At 42.8% G+C, this 23,231-nt stretch overlaps 1 protein-coding gene across 4 annotated transcripts in view; it reads left to right on the top strand.

Moving 5' to 3' along the window:
- clcc1 (chloride channel CLIC-like 1) overlaps positions 1-23,231 on the top strand; it is a 54,277-nt gene that overhangs the window by 4,374 nt on the left and 26,672 nt on the right. For 2 of the 4 annotated variants that reach the window (XM_087990804.1, XM_043699729.2), the window contains exons 2-3: positions 17,209-17,355; positions 21,220-21,345. In XM_087990804.1, the coding sequence (XP_087846930.1) occupies positions 17,218-17,355; positions 21,220-21,345 (264 nt within the window). In that variant the 5' untranslated portion in view covers positions 17,209-17,217. Of the gene's footprint in view, positions 1-5,736; positions 5,803-14,498; positions 14,609-17,208; positions 17,356-21,219; positions 21,346-23,231 lie in introns of those variants that run through there. The other 2 variants (XM_043699727.2, XM_043699728.2) reach the window with 2 other exon arrangements.

The raw sequence follows: 23,231 nt of genomic DNA, 5'->3' as shown, positions 1-23,231 counted from the left end.
ACCCGTTCATGCTGACCAGATATCCCAACCCAATCTAGTCCCACCTGTCAGCACCTGGCCCATATCCCTCCAAACCCTTTCTATTCATATACCCATCCAAATCCAGATTTTCTGAACCCTTTCAAGTTTCACAAAGTCTTTCCAATAGGAAGGGCACCAGAATTGCATGCAATATTCAACAGTGGTCTAACCAATGTCCTGTACAGCCACAACATGACTTGTACTCAATACTCTGACTGATAAAAGAAAGCATACCAAATGCCGCCTTCAGTATCCTATCTACCTGTGACTCCACTTTCAAGAAGTATGAACCTGCACTCCCAAGATCTCTTTGTTCAGCAACACTCCCTGGGACGTTACCATTAAGGTCCCAAAATGCAGCACCTCGCATTTATCTGAATTAAACTCCATCTGCCACTTCTCAGCCAATTGGCCCATCTGATCAAGATCCTCTTGTAATCTGTGGTAACCTACTTCACTGTCCACGACACCTCCAATTTTGGTGTCATCTGCAAACTTACTAACGATACCTCTTATGCTCACATCCAAATCATTTGTATAAATGACAAAACATGGTGGACCCAGCACCGATCCTTGTGGCACTCCACCGGTCACAGGCCTCCAGTCTGAAAAACAACCCTCCACCACCACCCTCCATCTTCTACCTTTCAGCCAGTTATGTATCCAAATGGCTAGTTCTCCCTGTATTCCGTGAGATCTAACCTTGCTCACCAGTCTCCCATGGGGAACCTTTTTGAACGCCTTACTGAAGTCCATATAGATCACATCTACCGCTCTGCCTTCATCAATCCTCTTTGTTGCTTCTTCAAAAAAACTCAATCAAGTTTGTGACACATGATTTCCCACGCACAAAGCCATGGTGACTATCTCTAATCAGTCCTTTGCACCCCGTTAGCCAACCTCCAGTCGACAGCACCTCACCTGTGACTATCGCTGATACAAATATCTCAGCAAGAGGCCCAGCAATCACTTCTCTGGCTTTGCACAGAGTTCTAGGGTACACCTGATCAGGTCCTGGGGATTTATCCACCTTTATGCATTTCAAGACATCCAGCACTACCTCCTCTGTAATATGGACATTTTGCAAGATGTCACCGTCTATTTCCCTTCAGTCTATATCTTCCATATCCTTTTCCACAGTAAATACTGATGCAAAATACTCATTTAGTATCTCCCCCATTTTCTGTAGCTCCACATAAAGGCCACCTTGCTGATCTTTGAGGATCCCTATTCTCTAGGAGAAAGTGAGGACTGCAGGTACTGGAGTCATCCTGAAGAAGGGCTCATGCCCGAAACATAGATTCTCCTGCTCCTTGGATGCTGCGCTTTTCCAGCAACACACTTTCAGCTCGGGTCCCTAATCTCTCCCCAGTTACCTTTTTGTCCTTAATGTATTTGTAAAAGCCCTTTAGATTCTCCTTAATTGTATTTGCCAAAGCTATCTCATGTCCCCTTTTTACCCTCCTGATTTCCCTCTTAAGTATGCTCCTACTTTCTTTATACTCTTCTAAGGAATCACTCGAATATCCTGTCTATACCTGACATATGTTTCCTTCTTTTTCTTAACCAAACCCTCAATTTCTTTAGTCATCCAGCATTCCCTATACCTACCAGCGTTTCCTTTCACCCTAACAGGAATATACTTTCTCTGGATTCTCGTTATCTCATTTCTGAAGACTTCTCATTTTTCAGCCGTCCCTTTTACCTGCAAACATTTGCCCCCAATCAGCTTTTGAAAGTTCTTGCCTAATACTGTCAAAATCGGCCTTTCTCCAATTTAGAACTTCAACTTTTAGATCACTATTTTAAATCTAATGGAATTATGGTCGTTGGCCCCAAAGTGCTCTCCCACTGACACTTCAGTCACCTGCCCTGCCTTATTTCCCAAGAATGTCAAGTTTTGCACCTTCTCTAGTAGGTACATCCACATACTGAATCAGAAAATTGTCTTGTATACACTTAAATTCCTCTCCATCTAAACCCTTAACCCTATGGCAGTCCTAGTCGATGCTTGGAAAGTTAAAATCCCCTACCATAACTACCCTATTATTCTTACAGATAGCTGAGATCCCAATAAGGTGATCATCCCTTTCCTATTTCTCAGTTCCACCCAAATAACACTCCTGGATGTGTTTCCAGGAATATCCTCCCTCAGTACAGCTGTAATGCTATCCAATATCAAAAATACCAATCCCCTTCTCTCTTGCCTCCCTTTCTATCCTTCCTGTAGCATTTGTATCCTGGAACATTAAGTTGCCAGTCCTGCCCATCCCTGAGCCATGTTTCTGTAATTGCTATGATATCCCAGTCCCATGTTAATAACCATGCCCTGAGTTCATCTGCCTTCCCTGTTAGGCCTCTTGTATTGAAATAAATGTTGTTTAATTTATTCGTCCTCCTTTATCCCTGTTGCCCTGACTGTTTGACTTGCTCCTGCTCTCAACTGTACCAGTCTCAGGTTGATCTCTTTCCTCACTATCTCCCTGGGTCCCACCCCACCCTCCCCACATTACTAATTTAAATCCTCCTGAGCAGCTCTAGCAAATCTCCCTGCCAGTATATTAGTCCTCTTCCAATTTAGGTGCAACTCGTCCTTGTTGCACACTTCTACCCCAAAAGAGATTTCTGTGATCCAAAAATGTGAATACTTCTGCCATACACCAGCTCCTCAGCCATGCATTCTGCTCTATCCTCCTATTCCTGCCCTCACTATCCCGTAGCACTGGGAGTAATCCCGATATTACTACTGTCGAGGATCTTTTTAAATTCCTGCCTAACTCTCTGTAATCTCCCTTCAGAATCTCTTTTTCTTTCCCTTCCTGTGTCATTGGTTCCAATGTGTACAATGACTTCTTGCTTCCTCCTCTCCCCTTTGAGAACATTCTGTACCCTCTGAGTCATCCTTGATCCTGGCACCAGAGAAGCAACATTCTGATTTTTCACTGCTGGCCACAGAAACGCCTGTCTGTACCTCTAACACAGTTGATCTCTTGGAACCTGACATACCCCTCATTGCATTAGAGCCGGTCTCAATTCCAGAAACTTGGCTGTTCATGCTATGTTCCCCTGAGAATCCAACACTCACTACATTTTCCAAAACAGCATACTTGTTTGAAATGGGGATAGCCACAGAAGACTCCTGCACTAACTGCCGAGCTCTCTTACCTTTCCTGGAGTTAACCCATCTCTGTGACTGTATCTGTGACTTTTCCCCCTTCCTATAACTACCATCCATCACATACCGTTCATCTTGCAAATTACTCATTGCCTCTAACTGTCTGTCCAACCGATCCATTCGATCTGATAGGATTTGCAACCAACAGCATTTATTGCAGATATAATCCACAGTAACCCGTAAACTCTCCTTGAACTCCCACACCTGACAAGAAGCGCATATCACACTCGTAAAGGCCATTTCTGCTCCTTCACAATCTACAGACCCAGAAAATAACACCATCTTATTCCTCTACAAAAACACTGCTCCAGATTAAACTATTCACTTATCTGTGTCTGTGCTGTGACTCCGCCTAAACAGTTCCTCCAAGTTCAGTTGTGAATTTCACTGTTTGTTGATTTTCCCAGACGCACTCCGATTTCCAGCAAACTCAAATAGCAAAGGCACTAACTGTGCAGGTTCACTGTAGTGTCTGTCTCTCTGTCTGTCTCTCTCTCTGTCTGTCTCTCTCTCTGTCTGTCTCTCTCTCTGTCTGTCTCTCTCTCTGTCTGTCTCTCTCTCTGTCTGTCTCTCTCTCTGTCTGTCTCTCTCTCTGTCTGTCTCTCTCTCTGTCTGTCTCTCTCTCTGTCTGTCTCTCTCTCTGTCTGTCTCTCTCTCTGTCTGTCTCTCTCTCTGTCTGTCTCTCTCTCTGTCTGTCTCTCTCTCTGTCTGTCTCTCTCTCTGTCTGTCTCTCTCTCTGTCTGTCTCTCTCTCTCTCTGTCTCTCTCTCTCTCTGTCTCTCTCTCTCTCTGTCTCTCTCTCTCTCTGTCTCTCTCTCTCTCTGTCTCTCTCTCTCTCTGTCTCTCTCTCTCTCTGTCTCTCTCTCTCTCTGTCTCTCTCTCTCTCTCTGTCTCTCTCTCCTGCATTGAGCTCACCATGTGCTTCCTTTGTCTGTACCTCTCCCTTTTTAAAACTGCTGTTTTTTTGACTTTGTTTTCCAAAGTTCCAAAACAATGCAACAGCATATGAAACAGTATTTGCTGCTCTTGGGATTCGAGGAAGTCACCTCCAACATCTGAAATACATCAAAAAAGGAGCAGCTGTTACAGCCAGAAATTTTTCCTATCCTCCATCTTGGATGAACCAGAAGTTTGTGAGATGTGATTTCCCATGCACAAAACCATGTTGACTACCCCTAACTAGTCCTTACCTCTCCAAATACACGTAAATCTTGTCCCTCTGGATTCTCTCCAACAACTTGCCCACCACTGATGTTAGGCTCACTAGTCTTTCATTTCCTGGCTTTTCCTTATCACCTTTCTTAAATAGTGGCAGCACCTTAGCCAACCTCCAGTCTTGCGACACCTCATCTGTGCTTATCGATGATACAAATATCTCAGCAAGGGACCCAGCAATCAGTTCCCTAGCTTCCCACAGAGTTCTGGGCTACACCTGCTCAGGTCCTAGGGATTTATCACCTTTACATATTTTAAAACATCCAGCACCACCTCCTCTGTAATATGGACATTTTTCAAGATGTCACCATCTATTTCCCCATGTTCTATGTCTTCCATGTCCTCCACCGTAAACACTAATGCAAAATACTCCCCTATATCCTGCAGTTCCACACCCTTGATAATAAAATCTATTTGGTAAACGTGGCAGTAAATGACACCCTGCTGCAGGTGCTTATGCATACCAGGTAGGAAAGGCTAGCATGTAACGAAAATCGTGAATCTGGTGTTTTGACCGGTTGCTGGTATGTTGCATTACTTTCCTCTTTAAGTTGTTTGGTCCAGGAAGTTACTAAATGTTCCCTTTAGAATCAACAGAAATTTTATCTTTGAGGTGATGAAGTTTGAAAGTGATCAAAATGAACAAGAATTCAATTCCTACTGTGAATTAAAATGGAATGCCATTAACTTTTATATAAATTACATAATAGATATTATATGGCAATGGTAATTGTTGAAAATTTTCCAATGGTTAGAGACCTACCTGCCACACAGAAAGATAGTTGTAGTTGTTGGACATTAGTCATCTCTGCTCAAGGACATCTCTGCAAGAGTTCCTCAATAGTTTCCTACAGACGACCATTCTCAGCTGCTTCATTAATGATCATCCCTCCATAATGTCAGAAAAGAGGATATGTAATTATCAGTGAAAAATGTTCAGCACCATTTACAACTCCATTTATTGAAGCAGTCCAAGTTCAAATGCAACAAGGCCTGGACAATATCCAGGCTTGGACTGAGAAGTGGCATGTAATGTTTGCGCTGTACAAATACCAGACAATGACCATCGCCAGGGAGGGACAATCCACCCATTAACAGTCAACTGAATTCTCCACTGTCAATATTCTGGGGGTTACCATTGACCAGAAACTCAACTGGACTCATCATATATATACATGTTCATGTCCCAGGAATGAATTTTTTTAAAAAGGGTGTAGATTGTGTCCCAAGTAGCCTTTGAACAGAAATTCCTTGAATAGTTCCAGTGGTTGTACTGAAATATCATTTCTGATATGCAGTTTTTGTTTTGTTTCAATTTTGATTCTAACAAGTTTTGAGTTCTGGATTTCAAATGAATTGGACTGCATACTGCTCATAACAGTAATAGTGATGGTAAGCATCCAATTTATACCAAATTGATTTTCTTGAATGCATTTACTTGTATATTCTGACTGAAATTAATTTTAAATGCTTCAGAAAGTATTATGTAGATGAGTTTTTCACTGGAACAGTCACAATCGGGAGTTGGGGAAATCCCATGAATGTTGAGAATGTTTTCAGTTAGAGGTTGCTGAGTTCTGATAAAGGGCCTACAACAGAAATAGGAGCTAAAATCTACACTAGTAGGACAATGAATAGCATATGTTGTTAAATAAATGTACCCATGCTCATTTAATCTCTTTATTATTTTTGTGCCAATTTGCTGAAATTTCAAGCTGATAAATCCACTGAGGGTGAACAGGGGCATCTAGCCATGAAAGCAACTGATGGCCCACTCAGATTGAAGAATTGTGAAGTTAACCATATGGATTGACAAGGGGGTATATATTTATGATAGAAGTAGAGAAATAAAGAGAGGAAGAAAGGTTGGGCTGAGGACGAGAGAAAAAAAGAGAAAGGAAAAGAAATTCACTAAACTTTTGTGGGACAGGTTTTTTGACAAAGCTGAGTTGTTATGTGCACATTTTCTTCTGTGCTAGGAATGTAAGCAGGCACGAGTGATTAGGGAGTCTGCAGGATGTCAATGATTAGAGTCATAGAGATGTACAGCATGGAAACAGACCCTTCAGTCCAACCCGTCCATGCCGACCAGATATCCCAACCCAATCCAGTCCCACCTGCCAGCATCCGGCCCATTTCCCTCCAAACCCTTCCTATTCATATACCCATCCAAATGCCTCTTAAATGTTGCAATTGTACTAGCCTCCACCACATCCTCTGGCAGCTCATTCCATACACTCTCTGCGTGAAAAAGTTGCCCCTTAGGTCTCTTTTATATCTTTCCCCTCTCACCCTAAACCTATGCCCTCTAGTTCTAGAACATAGAAGAATACAGCACAGTACAGGCCCTTTGGCTCTCGATGTTGCGCCGATCCAAGCCCACCTAACCTACACTAGCCCACTATCCTCCATATGTCTATCCAATGCCCGCTTAAATGCCCATAAAGAGGGAGAGTCCACCACTGCTACTGGCAGTGCATTCCATGAACTCACGACTCGCTGAGTAAAGAACCTACCCCTAACATCTGTCCTATACCTACCACCCCTTAATTTAAAGCTATGCCCCCTCGTAATACCTGACTCCATACGTGGAAAAAGGTTCTCATGGTCAACCCTATCTAAACCCCTAATCATCTTGTACACCTCTATCAAGTCACCCCTAAACCTTCTTTTCTCCAATGAAAACAACCCCAAGTGCCTTAGCCTTTCCTCATACGATCTTCCTACCATACCAGGCAACATCCTGGTAAACCACCTCTGCACCCGTTCCAGTGCCTCCACATCCTTCCTATAGTATGGCGACCAAAACTGCACACAATACTCCAGGTGCGGCCGTACCAGAGTCTTATACAACTGCAACATGATCTCAGGACTCCGGAACTCAATTCCTCTACCAATAAAAGCCAGTACGCCATATGCCTTCTTCACCGCACTATTTACCTGGGTGGCAACTTTCAAAGATCTGTGTACATGGACACCAAGATCCCTCTGCTCATCCACACTATCAAGTATCCGACCATTAGCCCAGTACCCATCTTTTCGTTACTCTTACCAAAGTGAATCACCTCACACTTAGCTACATTGAACTCCATTTGCCACCTTTCTGCCCAGTTCTGCAGCTTATCTATATAACCTGCCACATCCTTCCTCACTGTCAACAACTCCTCCGACTTTCGTATCATCTGCAAACTTGCTCACCCAACCTTCTAGCCCCTCCTCCTGGTCATTTATAAAAATGACAAACAGCAATGGTCCCAAAACAGATCCTTGCGGAACACCGCTAGTAACGGCACTCCAAAATGAACCTTTACCATCAACTACTACCCTCTGTCTTCTTCCAGCCAGCCAATTCCTAATCCAAACCTCCAACTCACCCTCAATGCCATACCTCTGTATTTTTTGAAGTAGCCTACCATGGGGAACCTTATCAAACGCCTTACTAAAATCCAAATACACCACATCTACCGCTTTCCCCTCATCCACCTCCTTAGTCACCTTCTCAAAGAATTCAATAAGGTTTGTGAGGCACGACCTGCCCTTCACAAAACCATGCTGACTATCCTTGATCACATTATTCCTATCCAGATGTTCATAAATCCTATCCCTTACAATTCTCTCTAAGATTTTGCCCACAACAGAAGTGAGACTCACCAGCCTATAGTTACTAGGGTTATCCCTACTCCCCTTCTTGAACAAGGCAACCACATTTGCTAGCCTCCAGTCTTCTGGCACTACTCCTGTAGACAACGAGGACATAAAAATCAAGGCCAATGGCTCTGCAATCTCCTCCCTTGCTTCCCAGAGAATCCTAGGATAAATGCCATCAGGCCCAGGGGACTTATCTATTTTCACCCTTTCCAGAATTTCCAAAACCTCTTCCCTACATACCTCGAAGCCATTCATTCTACTTAATTGTGACTCAGTATTCACATCGGCAACAATGTCCTGTTCCTGAGTGAATACTGACGAAAAGTATTCATTCAGTGTCTCCCCAATCTCTTCAGCCTCCACACGCAACTTCCCACTACTATCCTTGACTGGACCTATTCCTACCCTAGTCATTCTTTTATTCCTGACATACCTATAGAAAGCCTTAGGGTTTTCCCTAATCCTACCAACTAAGGACCTTTCATGTCCCCTCCTTGCTGCTCTTAACTCTCTCTTCAGATCCTTCCTGGCTACCTTATAACACTCGATCTCCCCAATTGAACCTTCACGCCTCATCTTTACGTCAGCCGCCCTCCTCCATTTAACAAGGGATTCCAATTCCTTATTAAACCACGGCTCCCTCACACGACCCTTTCCTCCCTGCCTGACAGGTACATACTTATCAAGGACACTCAATAGTTGCTCCTTGAACAAGCTCCACATATCAATTACGCCCTTGCCTTGAAGCCTACTTTTCCAAGCCACGCATCCTAAGTCATGCCTCACCGCATCATAATTTCCCTGCCCCCCAGCTATAACTCTTGCCCTGCAGTGCACACTTATCCCTCTCCATCACTAGAGTAAAAGTCACCGAATTGTGGTCACTGTCCCCAAAGTGCTCACCTACCTCTAATTCTAACACCTGGCCTGGTTCGTTACCCAGAACCGAATCCAGTATGGCCTCACCTCTTGTTGGTCTATCTACATATTGTGTCAGGAAACCCTCCTGCACACATTGGACAAACACCGACCCATCTAACGAACTAGAGCTATAGCTTTCCCAATCAATATCAGGAAAGTTAAAGTCCCCCATAACAACCACCCTATTATTTTCACTGTTCTCCTGAATCATCCTCGCAATCCTTTCTTCTATATTTCTAGGACTCTTGGGAGGCCTGTAAAAAAATTCCTAACAGGGTGCGTTCACCTTTCCTATTCCTAACCTCAGCCCAAACTACCTCAGATGGCGAGTCTTCATCCATCGTCCTTTCCACCGCTGTAATATGATCTTTGACAAGCAATGCCACACCTCCCCCTCTTTTACCCCTACCTCTGACCCTACTAAAACATCTAAACCCTGGAACCTGCAACAGCCAATCCTGTCCCTGTTCTACCCATGTCTCCGTAATAGCCACAACATCGAAGTCCCAGGTACCAACCCACGCTGCAAGTTCACCTACCTTATTTCGTATACTTCTTGCATTGAAGTATACACACTTCAAGCCATTTTCCTGTTTACAGGCACCCTCCTTTGAGATTGATGCCATGTTCCTAACCTCCCTACACTCCAGGTCCTGCACCCTAAAACTACAAGCTAGGTTCCCATGCCCCTGCAGAGTTAGTTTAAACCCCCCCCAAGAGCACTAGCAAACCTCCCCCCAAGGATACTGGTGCCCCTCAGGTTCAGGTGTAGACCATCCTGTTTATAGAGGTCCCACCTTCTCCTGCGCGCTTTTATAGGGAAAAAAAACCTACCCGGCTGCCCCTCTGGTCTTCGTCACTTCCCCCTGCTGCTCCCGCTTTTTCTGTGAAGAGAAAAAAAAACACCGCTGCCCGCTACCGGTAAGTAATTTTAAAACCATTAGCCTTCCGGGTTCCTTTACACTCTGCTGATGCTCGCACTCAAAATGCGACTCCCCAATTCCAGGGAAAAGACTTTGTCTATTTATCCTATCTATGCCCCTCATAATTTTGTAAACCCCAGCCTCCAACGCTCCAGGGAAAACAGCCCCAGCCTGTTCAGCCTCTCCCTGTAGCTCAGCTCATCCAACCCTGGCAAGATCCTTGTAAATCTTTTCTGAACCCTTTCAAGTTTCACAACATCATTACGATAGGAAGGAGACCGGAATTGCACGCAATATTCCAACAGAGGCCTAACCAATGTCCTGTACAGCCACAACATGACCTCCCAACTCCTGTACTCAATACACTGACCAATAAAGGAAAGCATACTAAACGCCTTTTTCACTATCCTATCTACCTGAGACTCCACTTTCAAGGAGCAATGAACCTGCACTTCAAGGTCTCTTTGTTCAGCAACACTCCCTAGGACCTTACCATTAAATGTATAAGTCCTGCTAAGATTTGCTTTCCCAAAATGCAGCACCTCGCATTTATCTGAATTAAACTCCATCTGCCACTTTTCATCCCATTGGCCCATCTGGTCCAGATCCTTTTGTGATCTGAGGTAACCATCTTTGCTGTCCACTATACCTCTAATTTTGGTGTCATCTGCAAACTTACTAACTGTGCCTCTTATGCTCACATCCAAATCATTTATGTAAATGACAAAAAGTAGAGGGCCCAGCACCGATCCTTGTGGCACTCCACTGGGCACAGGCCTCCAGTCTGAAAAACAACCCTCCACCACCACCCTCTGTCTTCTACCTTTTGAGCCAGTTCTGTATCCAAATGGCTAGTTCTCCTTGTATTCCGTGAGATCTAACCTTGCTAATCAGTCTCCCATGGAGAACCTTGTCGAACGCCTTACTGAAGTCCATATAGATCACATCTACTGCTCTGCCCTCATCAATCTTCTTCATTACTTCTTCAAAAAACTCAATCAAGTTTGTGAGACATGATTTCCCACGCACAAAGCCAGGTTGACTATCCCTAATCAGTCCTTGCCTTTCCAAATACATGTACATCCTGTCCCTCAGGATTCCCTCCGACAACTTGCCCACCACTGAGGTCAGGCTCACCGGTCTATAGTTCCCTGGCTTGGCTTTATTGCTCTTCTTAAACAGTGGCACCACGTTTGCCAACCTCCAGTCTTCCGGCACCTCACCTGTGACTATCGATGTACAAATATCTCAGCAAGAGGCCCAGCAATCACTTCTCTAGCTTCCCACAGAGTTCTCGGGTATACCTGATCATGTCCTGGGGATTTATCCACTTTTAACCATTTCAAGACATCCAGCACTTCCTCCTCTGTAATCTGGATATTTTGCAAGATGTCACATCTATTTCCCTACAGTCTATGTCTTCCATATCCTTTTCCACAGTAAATACTGATGCAAAATATTAATTTAGTATCTCCCCCATTTTCTGTGGCTCCACACAAAGGCCACTTTGCTGATCTTTGAGGGGCCCTATTGTCTCCCTAGTTACCCTTTTGTCCTTAATATATTTGTAAAAACCCTGTGGATTCTCCTTAATTGTATTTGCCAACGCTATCTCATGTCCCGTTTTTGCCCTCCTGATTTCCCTCTTAAGTACACTCTTAAGTTCTTTATACTCTAAGGATTCACTCGATCTATCCTGTCTATACCTGACGTATGTTTCCTTCTTTTTCTTAACCAAACCCTCAATTTCTTTAGTCATCCAGCATTCCCGATACCTACCAGCCTTCCCTTTCACCCTGACAGGAATATACTTTCTGTGGATTCTTGTTATCTCATTTCTGAAGGCTTCCTATTTTCTAGCCATCCCTTTACCTGCGAACATCTGCTTCCAATCAGCTTTCAAAAGTTCTTGCCTAATACCGTCAAAATTGGCCTTTCTCCAGTTTAAAACTTCAACTTTTAGATCTGGTCTATCTTTTTCCATCACTATTTTAAATCAAATGGAATTATGGTCGCTGGCCCCAAAGTGCTCCCCCGCTGACACCTCAGTCACCTGCCCTGCCTTATTTCCCAAGAGTAGGTCAAGTTTTGCACCTTCTCTAGTAGGTACATCCACATACTGAATCAGAAAATTGTCTTGTACACACTTAAGAAATTCCTCTCCATCTGAACATTTAACACTAAGGCAGTCCCAGTCGATGGGAAAGTTAAAATCCCCTACCATAACTACCCTATTATTCTTACAGAGAGCTGAGATCTCCTTAAAAGTTTGTTTCTCAATTTCCCTCTGACTATTGGGGGGTCTATAATACAATCCCAATAAGGTTATCATCCCTTTCCTATTTCTCAGTTCCACCCAAATAACCTCCCTGGATGTATTTCCAGGAATATCCTCCCTCAGCATAGCTGTAATGCTATCCCTTATCAAAAATGCCACTCCCCCTCCTGTCTTGCCTCCCTTTCTATCCTTCCTGTAGCATTTGTATCCTGGAACATTAAGTTGCCAGTCCTGCCCATCCCTGAGCCATGTTTCTGTAATTGCTATGATATCCCAGTCCCATGTTCCTAACTATGCCCTGAGTTCATCTGCCTTCCCTGTTAGGCCCCTTGCATTGAAATAAATGCAGTTTAATTTATTAGTCCTGCCTTGTCCCTGCCTGCCCTGACTGTTTGACTTACTTCTGTTCTCAGCTGTGCCCGTCCCCGATCGATCTCTTTCCTCACTATCACCCTGGGACCCCCCCCACCCCACCTTACTAGTTTAAATCCACCCAAGCAGTTCTAGCAAATTTCCCTGCCAGTATATTAGTCCCTTCCAATTTACGTGCAATCCGTCCTTCTTGTACAGGTCACTTCTACCCCAAAAGAGATTCCAATTATCCAAAAATGTGAACCCTTCTCCCATACACCAGCTCCTCAGCCATACATTCATCTGCTCTATCCTCCTATTCCTGCCCACACTAGCTCATAGCACTGGGAGTAATCCAGATATTACTACCCTTGAGGACCTCCTTTTTAAATTTCTGCCTAACTCTCTGTAATCTCCCTTCAGAATCTCAATCTTTTCCCTTCCAATGTCGTTGGTTCCAATGTGGACAATGACCTCTTGCTGGCCTCTCTCCCCCGTGAGAACATTCTGCACCCTCTCTGAGACATCCTTGATCCTGGCACCACCAGAAACAACCACACCATTCTGCTTTTTCTCTGCTGGCCACAGAAATGTCTGTCTGTACCTCTGACGACAGAATCCCCTAACACAATTGATCTCTTGGAAGCCGACGTACCCCTCGTTGCATTGGAGCCAGTCTCAACACCAGAAACTTGGCTGTTCATGCTACGTTCCCCTGAGAATCTATCACCCCCTACATTTTCCAAAACAGCATACCTGTTTGAAATGGGTACACCCACAAAAGACTCCTACACTAGCTGCCTACCTCTCTTACCCTTCCTGGAGTTAACTCATCTATGTGACTGTATCTGAGACATCCCCCCCCATAACTGCCATCTATCATATACTGTTGCTGTTGCAAATTCCTCATCACTTCTATCTGTCTCTCCAACCGATCCACTCGATCTGATAAGATTCACATCCAACAGCATTTATGGCAGATATAATCCGCAGTAACCCTTAAACTCTCTTTCGACTCCCACATCTGACAGGAAGTACGTATCGCTGCAAAGGCCATTTTTGCTCCTTCACAATCTACAGACCCAGAAAATAACACCGTCTTATTCCTCTACAAACACTGCCCCAGGTTAAATTAATAGCTATGGCTTATATTTTAAGTTTAATCAAAAGACTTATCTCCAAAAACATATAATCAAGAGAGAATCCACTGTACTCACTACTGCAGCCTTTCTCTTGGACAGACTTTAAACTACAGTTAACTTATCTGATTCTGTGCTGTAAACTTCGCCCAACAATTCCTCCAAGATTAGTTGTGAATTTCACTGTTTGTTAATTTTCCCAGATGCACTCCGATGTCCAGCGATGCACAAATTCAAACAGCAAAGGTGGTAACTGTGCAGGGTCTCTCTCTGTCTCTCTCTGTCTCTCTCTGTCTCTCTCTGTCTCTCTCTGTCTCTCTCTGTCTCTCTCGCTCCTGCACTGTCCTCACCATATGCTTCCTTTGTCTGCTCTTCTCCCTTTTAAACTGCTGTTGTTTTGACTTTTTTTTTTCCAAAGTTCCAAAACAATGCAACAGCATATAAAACAGTAATTGCTGCTCCTGGAATTCGAGGAAATCACCTCCAACACCTAAAATACCTCAGAAAAAAGGAGCAGCTCTTACAGCCAGAAATGTTTCCTGTCCTCCATCTTGGATTACCCAGAATCCCCAATCCTGAGTATTGAAGGATATATGATATTCAGGAAGAGTAGGATGCTAGGTAAGGTAGAAAGGTAGCACCGTTAAGCAAGAATGGTATTTGTGCAATAGGTAGAGATGACCTTGATTCGGGGGATCGGGGTGTAGAATTTATTTGGAAGAGATTAGGAATAGCTGGAGAAAGAACAATGAATTGGTGTGGTCGACAGGTTCCCTAATAGTAACCACACTGGAGAATCAAGAAGAATTTTTTTTCATTTACGGGATGAGGGCATTGCTGGCCAGACCAGCATTTATTGCTCATCTCTAATTGCCCAGAGGACAGTTAAGAGTGAACCACATTGCTATGCGTCTGGAGTCACATCGCAGCCAGACCAGGTAAGGATGGCAGTTTCCTTTCCTGAGGGACATTAATGAGCCAGATGGGTTTTTCCTGACAGTCAACAATGTATTCATGGTCATCGTTAGACTCTTAATTCCACGTATTTATTGAATGCAAATTCCTGCCGTGACAGGATTTGAACCCAGGTCCCCAGAATGTTACCTGGGTCTCTGGATTAACAGTCCAGCAATAATACCACTAGGCCATTAACTCCCCCGGTTGGGTGCTTGTGATGAAATTATTGCAACAACCATGGCTGACTTTAATCTACATATAAGCAGGAAAAATCAACTGACAGTAATAGCCTGGACGAGAAGTACATAGAAAGCTTTTCAGAGAGTGGCTTAGAGCAGCACATTCTGGAGCAGACAAGGAAACTGGCTAAGTTAGAATTGTTATTGTGTAATTTGGTAGGATTAATTCAAAACCTGCAGCAATCACAACAGGATTGAATTTTGCATCCAATTTGAAAGGGAGAAAATTGGGTCTGAGACTAATATTTAAAGATTAAGTAAGGGTGACTATAGCTTAAGAGCTGACTGAGATGAAATGAATTTAATTAATTGGCTAAGCTGTAAATCAATAGAGGTATTTAATGAGAGATTTCAGAATTGTATTATTTAAAAATCAAATTGGGAGAACCTACCATCCATGATTAACTAAAGATGTTAAGTAAAGCATTAAACATAAGAAAACATATACAACCATTAAGAGGAGTGGTGTTCAGATAATTAGTCAGTTTATAAAGTACAGTGACAATCAGGAAATTAGTGAGAAAAAAACTATATGCAAGTTTTTTTAAATAGTGTTTGTCCTCCAGAGTGAAAATGATGACCTAATGGTAATTAAGAAGGAATTGATAAATGAAATGAACACATTTTTTGCTTGTCTTCAAGAGAATATAAAAATCAATCCGACAATATAATTAAACCTCCTGATTTATAGGTAATCATGAAGGAAACCGTTCTAAGTGACTGATGGAGCTGTGAACATCTCTGGGTCTTGAGTTGGCTAACAAGATAGATGCTCTCGTGATGATTTTCCAAAATATTGTAGATACAAGGAAGATTGCATTAGATTGAAAAGTAGCAACCAGAACACCTCTTCAAAAAAGAGAAACAAGAAATTATAGGCCAATTAGCTTGATGTCTGTTGTGAAGAAGGTGTTAGAATTAATCATTGAAGTTATAGCTTTGCTCTTCGGAAAAGTTCAAGGAAATCAGGAGGAGTCAGTCTGGTTTCATCAAAAGGAAGGAAAAAGTGAGGACTGCAGATGCTGGAGATCAGAGCTGAAAATGTGTTGCTGGAAAAGCGCAGCAGGTCAGGCAGCATCCAAGGAGCAAGAGAATTGTCATTTTGGGCATGAGCCCAAAATTCAGGAATGAGGAAAGTGTGCCCAGCAGGCTAAGATAAAAGGTAGGGAGGAGGGGCGTTGGAAATGCGATAGGTGGAAGGAGGTTAAGGTGAGGGTGATACGCCGGAGTGGGGATGGGGACGAAGAGGTCAGGAAGAAGATTGCAGGTTAGGAAGGTGGTGCTGAGTTCGAGGATTGGGACTGAGACAAGGTGGGGGGAGGGGAAATGAGGAAACTGGAGAAATCTGAGTTCATCCCTTGTGGTTGGAGGGTTCCTAGGCGGAAGAGTCAGTTCCGTAGGCTGGTGCTGAGGAAGGAGATGTGGAGTCGGTTCCGTAGGCAGGTTCCGCCTAGGAACCCTCCAACCACAAGGGATGAACTCGGATTTCTCCAGTTCCTCATTTCCCCTCCCCCCCCCACCTTGTCTCAACCCTCGAACTCAGCACCACCTTCCTAACCTGCAATCTTCTTCCTGACCTCTCCGGCTTATCACCCTCACCTTGACCTCCCCTCACCTTGACCTCCTTTCACCTTAACCTCCTTCCACCTATCGCATTTCCAACGCCCCTCCCCCAAGTCCCTCCTCCCTACCTTTTATCTTAGCCTGCTGGACACACTCTCCTCATTCCTGAAGAAGGGCTCATGCCCGAAATGTCAATTCTCCTGTTCCTTGGATGCTGCCTGACCTGCTGCGCTTTTCCAGCAACACATTTTCAGCCCTTCATCAAAAGGAAATCATGTTTAATCAATGTATTGGAATTCTTTTGCTTTGGATAAAAGGGAACCAGTTGATGTACTGTACGTGGATCTCCAGGAGATGGTTGATAAGGTGCCATGCCAAAGGTTACTGTGAAAAGGAAAAGCTTATGGTGTAAGGGGTCACATTTATAGCATGGATAGTCGATTGGCCTGCAGGTAGAAAACAGACATGCAGAAATTTTGGTGTGATCGTCAATGGATCAGGTAACAGTTGACATGGAGATAATTACTTTGAAAAGTTTTTCCTCCACCACCAATAAAGTAAAGAATTTGCATTTGAATAGAATTCTTAATTATATCAACATGCCCCCACATGCTTAAATGACAACAATGTACAGTGATTGGTCTGATTAAAGAAAAGAAAAACAATCAATTTTGTATCTAATCATTACTTGTATTCTACATTACATATTTCTTAAAGCAAACTGAAGCATTTGCAAAGGTTATTTCAATGACATTGCCATGTTTATCTTGTGCCTTTAGATTTGAATCATGTTCATGCTTTGGTTGATATTTGAAGTACTGCTCGTAGTGAATGGTCTACAAGGTGACGATGTTGATGAATGGATTGATCCAACAGATATGCTGAATTATGATGCTGCTACAGGTAGAATGAGAAGGCCACAACAGGTAATTCTTTGTAGTAAGCTTTGTTGTGGCAGGATCCTGACACCACGTTTAAAACTTCGAATAATATGAAATAGTGTTGTAGCAAAGCTTTCCAAAATATTGTCTCCATTATTTTTTCCTGACTTGCTATATTAAAGATAATCTTGTCTAATTCAGCACATTTTCCAGCCAGCTTGGACCATATATGGTGACAGCTGCTAAAGTTTTTATATTGACATCCTTATATCTGTGAGAAGTGATGGACATGTCACCTCGGTGTGTGATGAGATTGTTTGCTCTCTTTTTGATTACTAAATAAGCTAATTCTGGGAATGCCAAGTCAACCATAAGCACTGCAAACAAAGTTGTCTTGTTCCCTGTTATAATTCAGCTTTCCTTCCCTGCCCTCCAACACACCCAACGCATTTAGCGCACATGCTCAAACTCTAGTTGTCATCAAGCATTTATGGCCAGTGTATGTACATTTATTTTATATTTCGTTTTAGCCTGACTGCATGTAATAGAGATTTTAACGAATGGTCAGTTTCAGATTGGATTACCAGAAACCTGACATGAGTCACCTGTATCAGGGAAAGACTGAGGACTTGATGTAGAACAGATCTACCAAATGCAATCTTGTTTGACGGCAACATCTTTATTGCTACTCAACAAACAAATCTGGATCCATCTAAATCAACAGCAATTTTGTGAAACAAGAATATTGACAATGTCTGCTATTTGTTATGTCATTTGACCATCAGACTTTTTATTCTAGATTTCCATCCAAATTTCCAAACAAAATTTGAATAAACTGCTAGCAAGCATATGACAAAACAGAAATCTCAAACACAGCACAAGTAATTAATAATCCCTTCCACAGCAATGGAATATTTAAGCGGGTTAGTGTTATAATAACAGAATATTAGAATTCTTGATTTTAAATCCTTTCACTTGGGTATTTTCATAAAACTGTCTGAGATACAGACACTCTGTATATACTGATACCAGCAACTGATGTGTATTCTGTTTTCAAGGAAGGTTTAAGTTCAAAATTAGTATTATTTGGAAGGTGACATTAGTAATTTCAACTATTTGAAATTTCTTGTGATTGAGCAGTCTCTCACTTATGTATAGGATGTGCTGGTACTAGTATTGCACCATACACAAAATATTGCAATAAACCTCACATAAAGGCATGGTAAAAATGTTTGGATGGACATTACTTGCACATATTAAAAGAATAGGGATTTTATTTTACTTTCAAAATAAATTAATTTGATAATTTTGCATTTAACCCAAAATCTCCACTTTGGAATGGACACCAGAACTTATTTTTGGTGAAATGTCAGTCTATTTTTATTATTATAAAGTTGACATGATTCTGAACTAGGAGAAAGTGAGAACTGCAGATGCTGGAGATCAGAGCTTAAAAATGTGTTGCTGGAAAAGCGCAGCAGGTCAGGCAGCATCAAAGGAACAGGAGAATCAACGTTTCGGGCATAAGCCCTTCTTCAGGAATGAGGAGGGTGTGTCAAGCAGGCTAAGATAGAAGGTAGGGAGGAGGGACTTGGGGGAGGGGTGTTGGAAATACGATAGGTGGAAGGAGGTTAAGGTGAGGGTGATAGGCCGGAGAGGGGGTGGGAGCGGAGAGGGCGGGAAGAAGATTGCAGGTCCAGAAGGCGGTGCTGAGTCTGAGGGTTGGGACTGAGACAAGGTGGGGGGAGGGGAAATGAGAAAGCTGGAGAAATCTGCATTCATCCCTTGTGGTTGGAGGGTTCCTAGGCGGAAGATGAGGCGCTCTTCCTCCAGGCGTCATGTTGCCTTGGTCTGGTGATGGAGGAGGCCAAGGGCCTGCATGTCCTTGGTGGAGTGGGAGGGGGAGTTAAAGTGTTCCGCCACGGGGCGGTTGGGTTGGTTGGTGCGGGTGTCAGAGAGGTGTTCTCTGAAACATTCCGCAAGTAGGCGGCCTGTCTCCCCAATGTATAGGAGGCCACATCGGGTGCAGCGGATGCAGTAAATGATGTGTGTGGAGGTGAATTTCTAACGGATATGGAAGGATCCCTTGGGGCCTTGGAGGGAAGTGAGAGGGGAGGTGTGGGCGCAAGTTTTGCATTTCTTGCGGTTGGAGGGGCAGGTGCCGGGAATGGAGGTTGGGTTGGTGTGAGGTGTGGATCTGACGAGGGAGTCGGGGAGGGAGTGGTCTTTCCAGAACGCTAATAGGGGTGGGGAGGGAAAGATATCCTTGGTGGTCGGGTCTGTTTGGAGGTGGCGGAAATGACGAAGGATGATACAATGTATCTGGAGGTTGGTGGGGTGGTAGGTGAGGACCAGTGGGGTTCTGTCCTGGTGGCGATTTGGAGGGGCGGGGTTCAAGGGTGGAGGAGATGCGGTGGAGAGCATCGTCAACCACGTCTGAGGGGAAATTGCGATCTTTGAAGAAGGAGGCCATCTGTGTTGTTCGGTATTGGAATTGGTCCTGGACTAGATCACATCTATTGTGGTCCTCCCTTGAGAATGAATGAAAGCTACAAAACATGCTCATTCCAGGTGACCATGTGTTTATTGCATCATTATTGTTCAATCTTAAGTGGCTGCAATGTGAAAACTACATAAATTTAAATCTAGGGCAATCCCCATTTCATTGCTTTGAATGGGAAGGAAGGTTAGTGGTAGTGTTTTGGGGATTAAGGTTGTAATCAAGTTCGCACAGTTTTGATAAGTATACTCTTGGAACACCTCAGCTCCTAGGAAAATGTGGTAACACGTACGAAACATCATATCTCACTCACTGTAATTTCCTAAGCTTATCTGCTGAAAAACAAACCCAAATTGAAGTTGGTGCAAATTTCCAATAAACTTTGGCATTATCCAAGTCTTTGATTTGAGATCAGAACCAATTTGGAGACATAGGAACTAGAAAATAAGCTGCCTTATTATTCCACCTATAGACATCAATCACAAGTTACAAACTGGTCTCATTAACTTGGACACTAGTTCAGGTTTTTATTGATGCGGGGCATCCAGGGTGTGGCCTGTTAGACATTTTCCCTCACCGTTCAGCTTGAATGCTTTTTGTCCTGTAAGTTGTACTTGTTTTTGTCCTTGGAAGTGCAAACTGATAACAGCACAATGAGGTCAACTGCATATTTCGGACTTTGAATGGTGGAACGAATAGTTTATCTCTTTCATAAATGCGATATAAGGATTAAGGAAGAAACCAAAACAACGAAATAAGTGAGAATGGGATAAAATCAGGTACATTGAGAAATACGTGAGCGAAAGAAAGACTGTTTCTTTTTCTCTCCCTCAAGCTAAAAGAAAAATTAAACACTAAAACTTACTGTGTGTGAATGAGATTGTGCAGTTTCACTTCCTCCTTGTTTGGGCTGCAGAAGTTGCATGACATAGATGAAAGGCATAAATTATCTTAATTTTTAAAAAAATACACTTAACATAGCAACCTTAACTTTTTCTAGTACATTTAGTTTTATGACTAATGGTAATTTACAATGAAGTGATTTCATTAAACTTATTGGGAAATTGAGGACAAACTGCTATCTTCATTAGGTTAGTGATGAGTCGTGCAGATTATTCAATCAGTAGCTCTTCGCAACAAGTTGCTGGACAGTACATGCATGAATAATGACAACCATCATTAAACTTATTATTTTGGCAGCATAATCTGAGTCCATGTTACTTATTTTACATAATTGGATTCATGCCTCATATTGAAGGAATTTTATTATAAATACAAGAGGTTTGCTTTACTTTTAGTTATGAATTCACTAGTTACACTAACCTGGCTGATCTTTATATTAGTCATTATATCCTAAAATATGTTTTATATGAAGTTAATTACATGCTTTTCTGTTCATTTCATCGAAGACTGGAACTACGGAAGGAGACACTGAAACTCTGACTACTGGGGATTATACAGAAGTTAATCAGGGAAAAGAATTATGTCCAGATTGTTCTGATTGTGAGAGACAACTTGATAATTTACAAAAAAGGGTTAGTGTTTTTTTTTCTATTTCATTAATATGTTGCTATTAACATATTTTTAGATTAAAAAACAAAAGGGGAGGGAATGAAAAATATACAACTGTGTGACTTGTATTGTAGGATTTCACAAACTGTTATGGGTGTGAGGTGCAACTTACTGCTTTTGCCTTTAAAAGCAATTTTTGAATGCATGTGACATCAAGAAACCATTCAAATTACAGTCAGTAGAGTTTGTGGGGGACAACTCCAGTGGTTGGAGTCATACCTACCACAAAGGAAGATGGTTGTAAAATTGGGATGTCAATCATCCCCTGCCCTAGGAAGTGGCTGCAAGTGTTCTTCAATATTCTTAACTGAGGGGAAACACTGACGTATTCAGAATTATTATTGACTAATCTAGTCTTATGATACACCTCTGGAGCAGGTGCGACATGAACATGGATCATCTGGTTCAGAGATAGGGACGTTGCCACTGCATCACAAGAGCCTGTGTTTCTCAGCTATTTTCTAATTGTCCTGTTGAGTGATGTTGTTACACACTTCTTGAGCAGGTGGGACATGAATGTGAATTATCTGGTCCAGAGGTAGGGACACTACCACTGCATCACAGGAACTCTGTTGGTCCTCAGAGTAGATATTTTAATCAACCTGGTTAGAGATATTCTCCAGTCCCTCTGCTGTTGGTGGAACTTGAATCTGGATCTCCTGGCTCAGAAGTTGGGACACTATCAAAGACCACAAGAGCTCTGTTGTTCCTCAGTTTAGCCCAGGGGATGCTACTCTATTTTCAGCTGCTTCATCAGTTATCTTCCCTCTAGCATATGATTAGAGATGGAGCTGTTTGCTAATTATTACACAATGCTCAACTCCATTCACAATTCCTGGCATATCTTTATGCCTGACTTGCACATCATCCTGACTTAGCCTGATAATTAGCAAGTAACACACAACAATCAATACCAACAAGAAAAAGTCTAATCATTTTCAAATGGAATGTCATCACTGAGAATCCCCACAAACAACTTCCTGGGGTCACCATTGACAGAAACTCAGCTAAACCATTCACGTTCTCCCCGTGTCTGTGTGGGTTTCCTGCAGGTGCTCTGGTTTCCCCCCACAGTCCAAAGATGTGTAGGTCAGGTGAATTGGCCATGTTAAATTGTCCATATAGTGTTAGGTGCATTAGTCAGGGGTAAATATAGGGTAGGGGAATGGGTCTGGGTGGGTTACTCTTCGAAGGGTCGGTGTGGACTTGTTGGGCCGACGGGCCTGTTTCCATACTGTAGGGAGTCTAATCTAAAAATAACCACACAAATTCCATGACTACTAGAGCAAGTCAGAAGCTGGATATTCTACCTCCAAACTACTCAAAGCCTCTCAACCACCTAAAAGGCACAAATCAGAAATGTTTTGACCACTCCTGACTTTTCTGACTGAATGAAACTAAGCCAACTCAATTTAATACAAATTGCATGATCAGCAGGCTATATGCATTCTGAATCATCAGATCCATCAGGATAGCATGATTACAGTGTGTACAATGTACAGAATCACAAAATTGTTAAGTTTTGACAATTCACCCAGACTACTTTGACAGTACTGCCTAAACATGTGATCACCCAATTGTAAGAAAAAAGGCAGCAAGTGAATGTGAATACCATCACTGTCCAGGTCTCTCACTTTGCTAGGTGAGAGGTGCTAGGTTTTGAGAGATCACCTTCACCATATGAACTGCAGTAATTCCCAAAGTTGGTGCACAACCTTTTTTGAGGTAAACTAATAATAGAAAGTAAGTGCTCGTATTGCCCAACCATGAATGTAAAAGAAATGAGGATGTTGGAGCTGATTGAGGAATGCACCAGGATGTCATAGAGGGAAAGGTCCCCTTGGAATGG

This window comes from Chiloscyllium plagiosum, unplaced genomic scaffold, assembly GCF_037043375.1.
Source record: "Chiloscyllium plagiosum isolate Xiang-an unplaced genomic scaffold, Cpla_swu_hap1 HiC_scaffold_9, whole genome shotgun sequence".
In the NCBI taxonomy this organism is placed as follows: domain Eukaryota; kingdom Metazoa; phylum Chordata; class Chondrichthyes; order Orectolobiformes; family Hemiscylliidae; genus Chiloscyllium; species Chiloscyllium plagiosum.
Note: the sequence above shows the minus strand (reverse complement) of the source record. Positions and strands in the feature narration are given on the sequence as shown.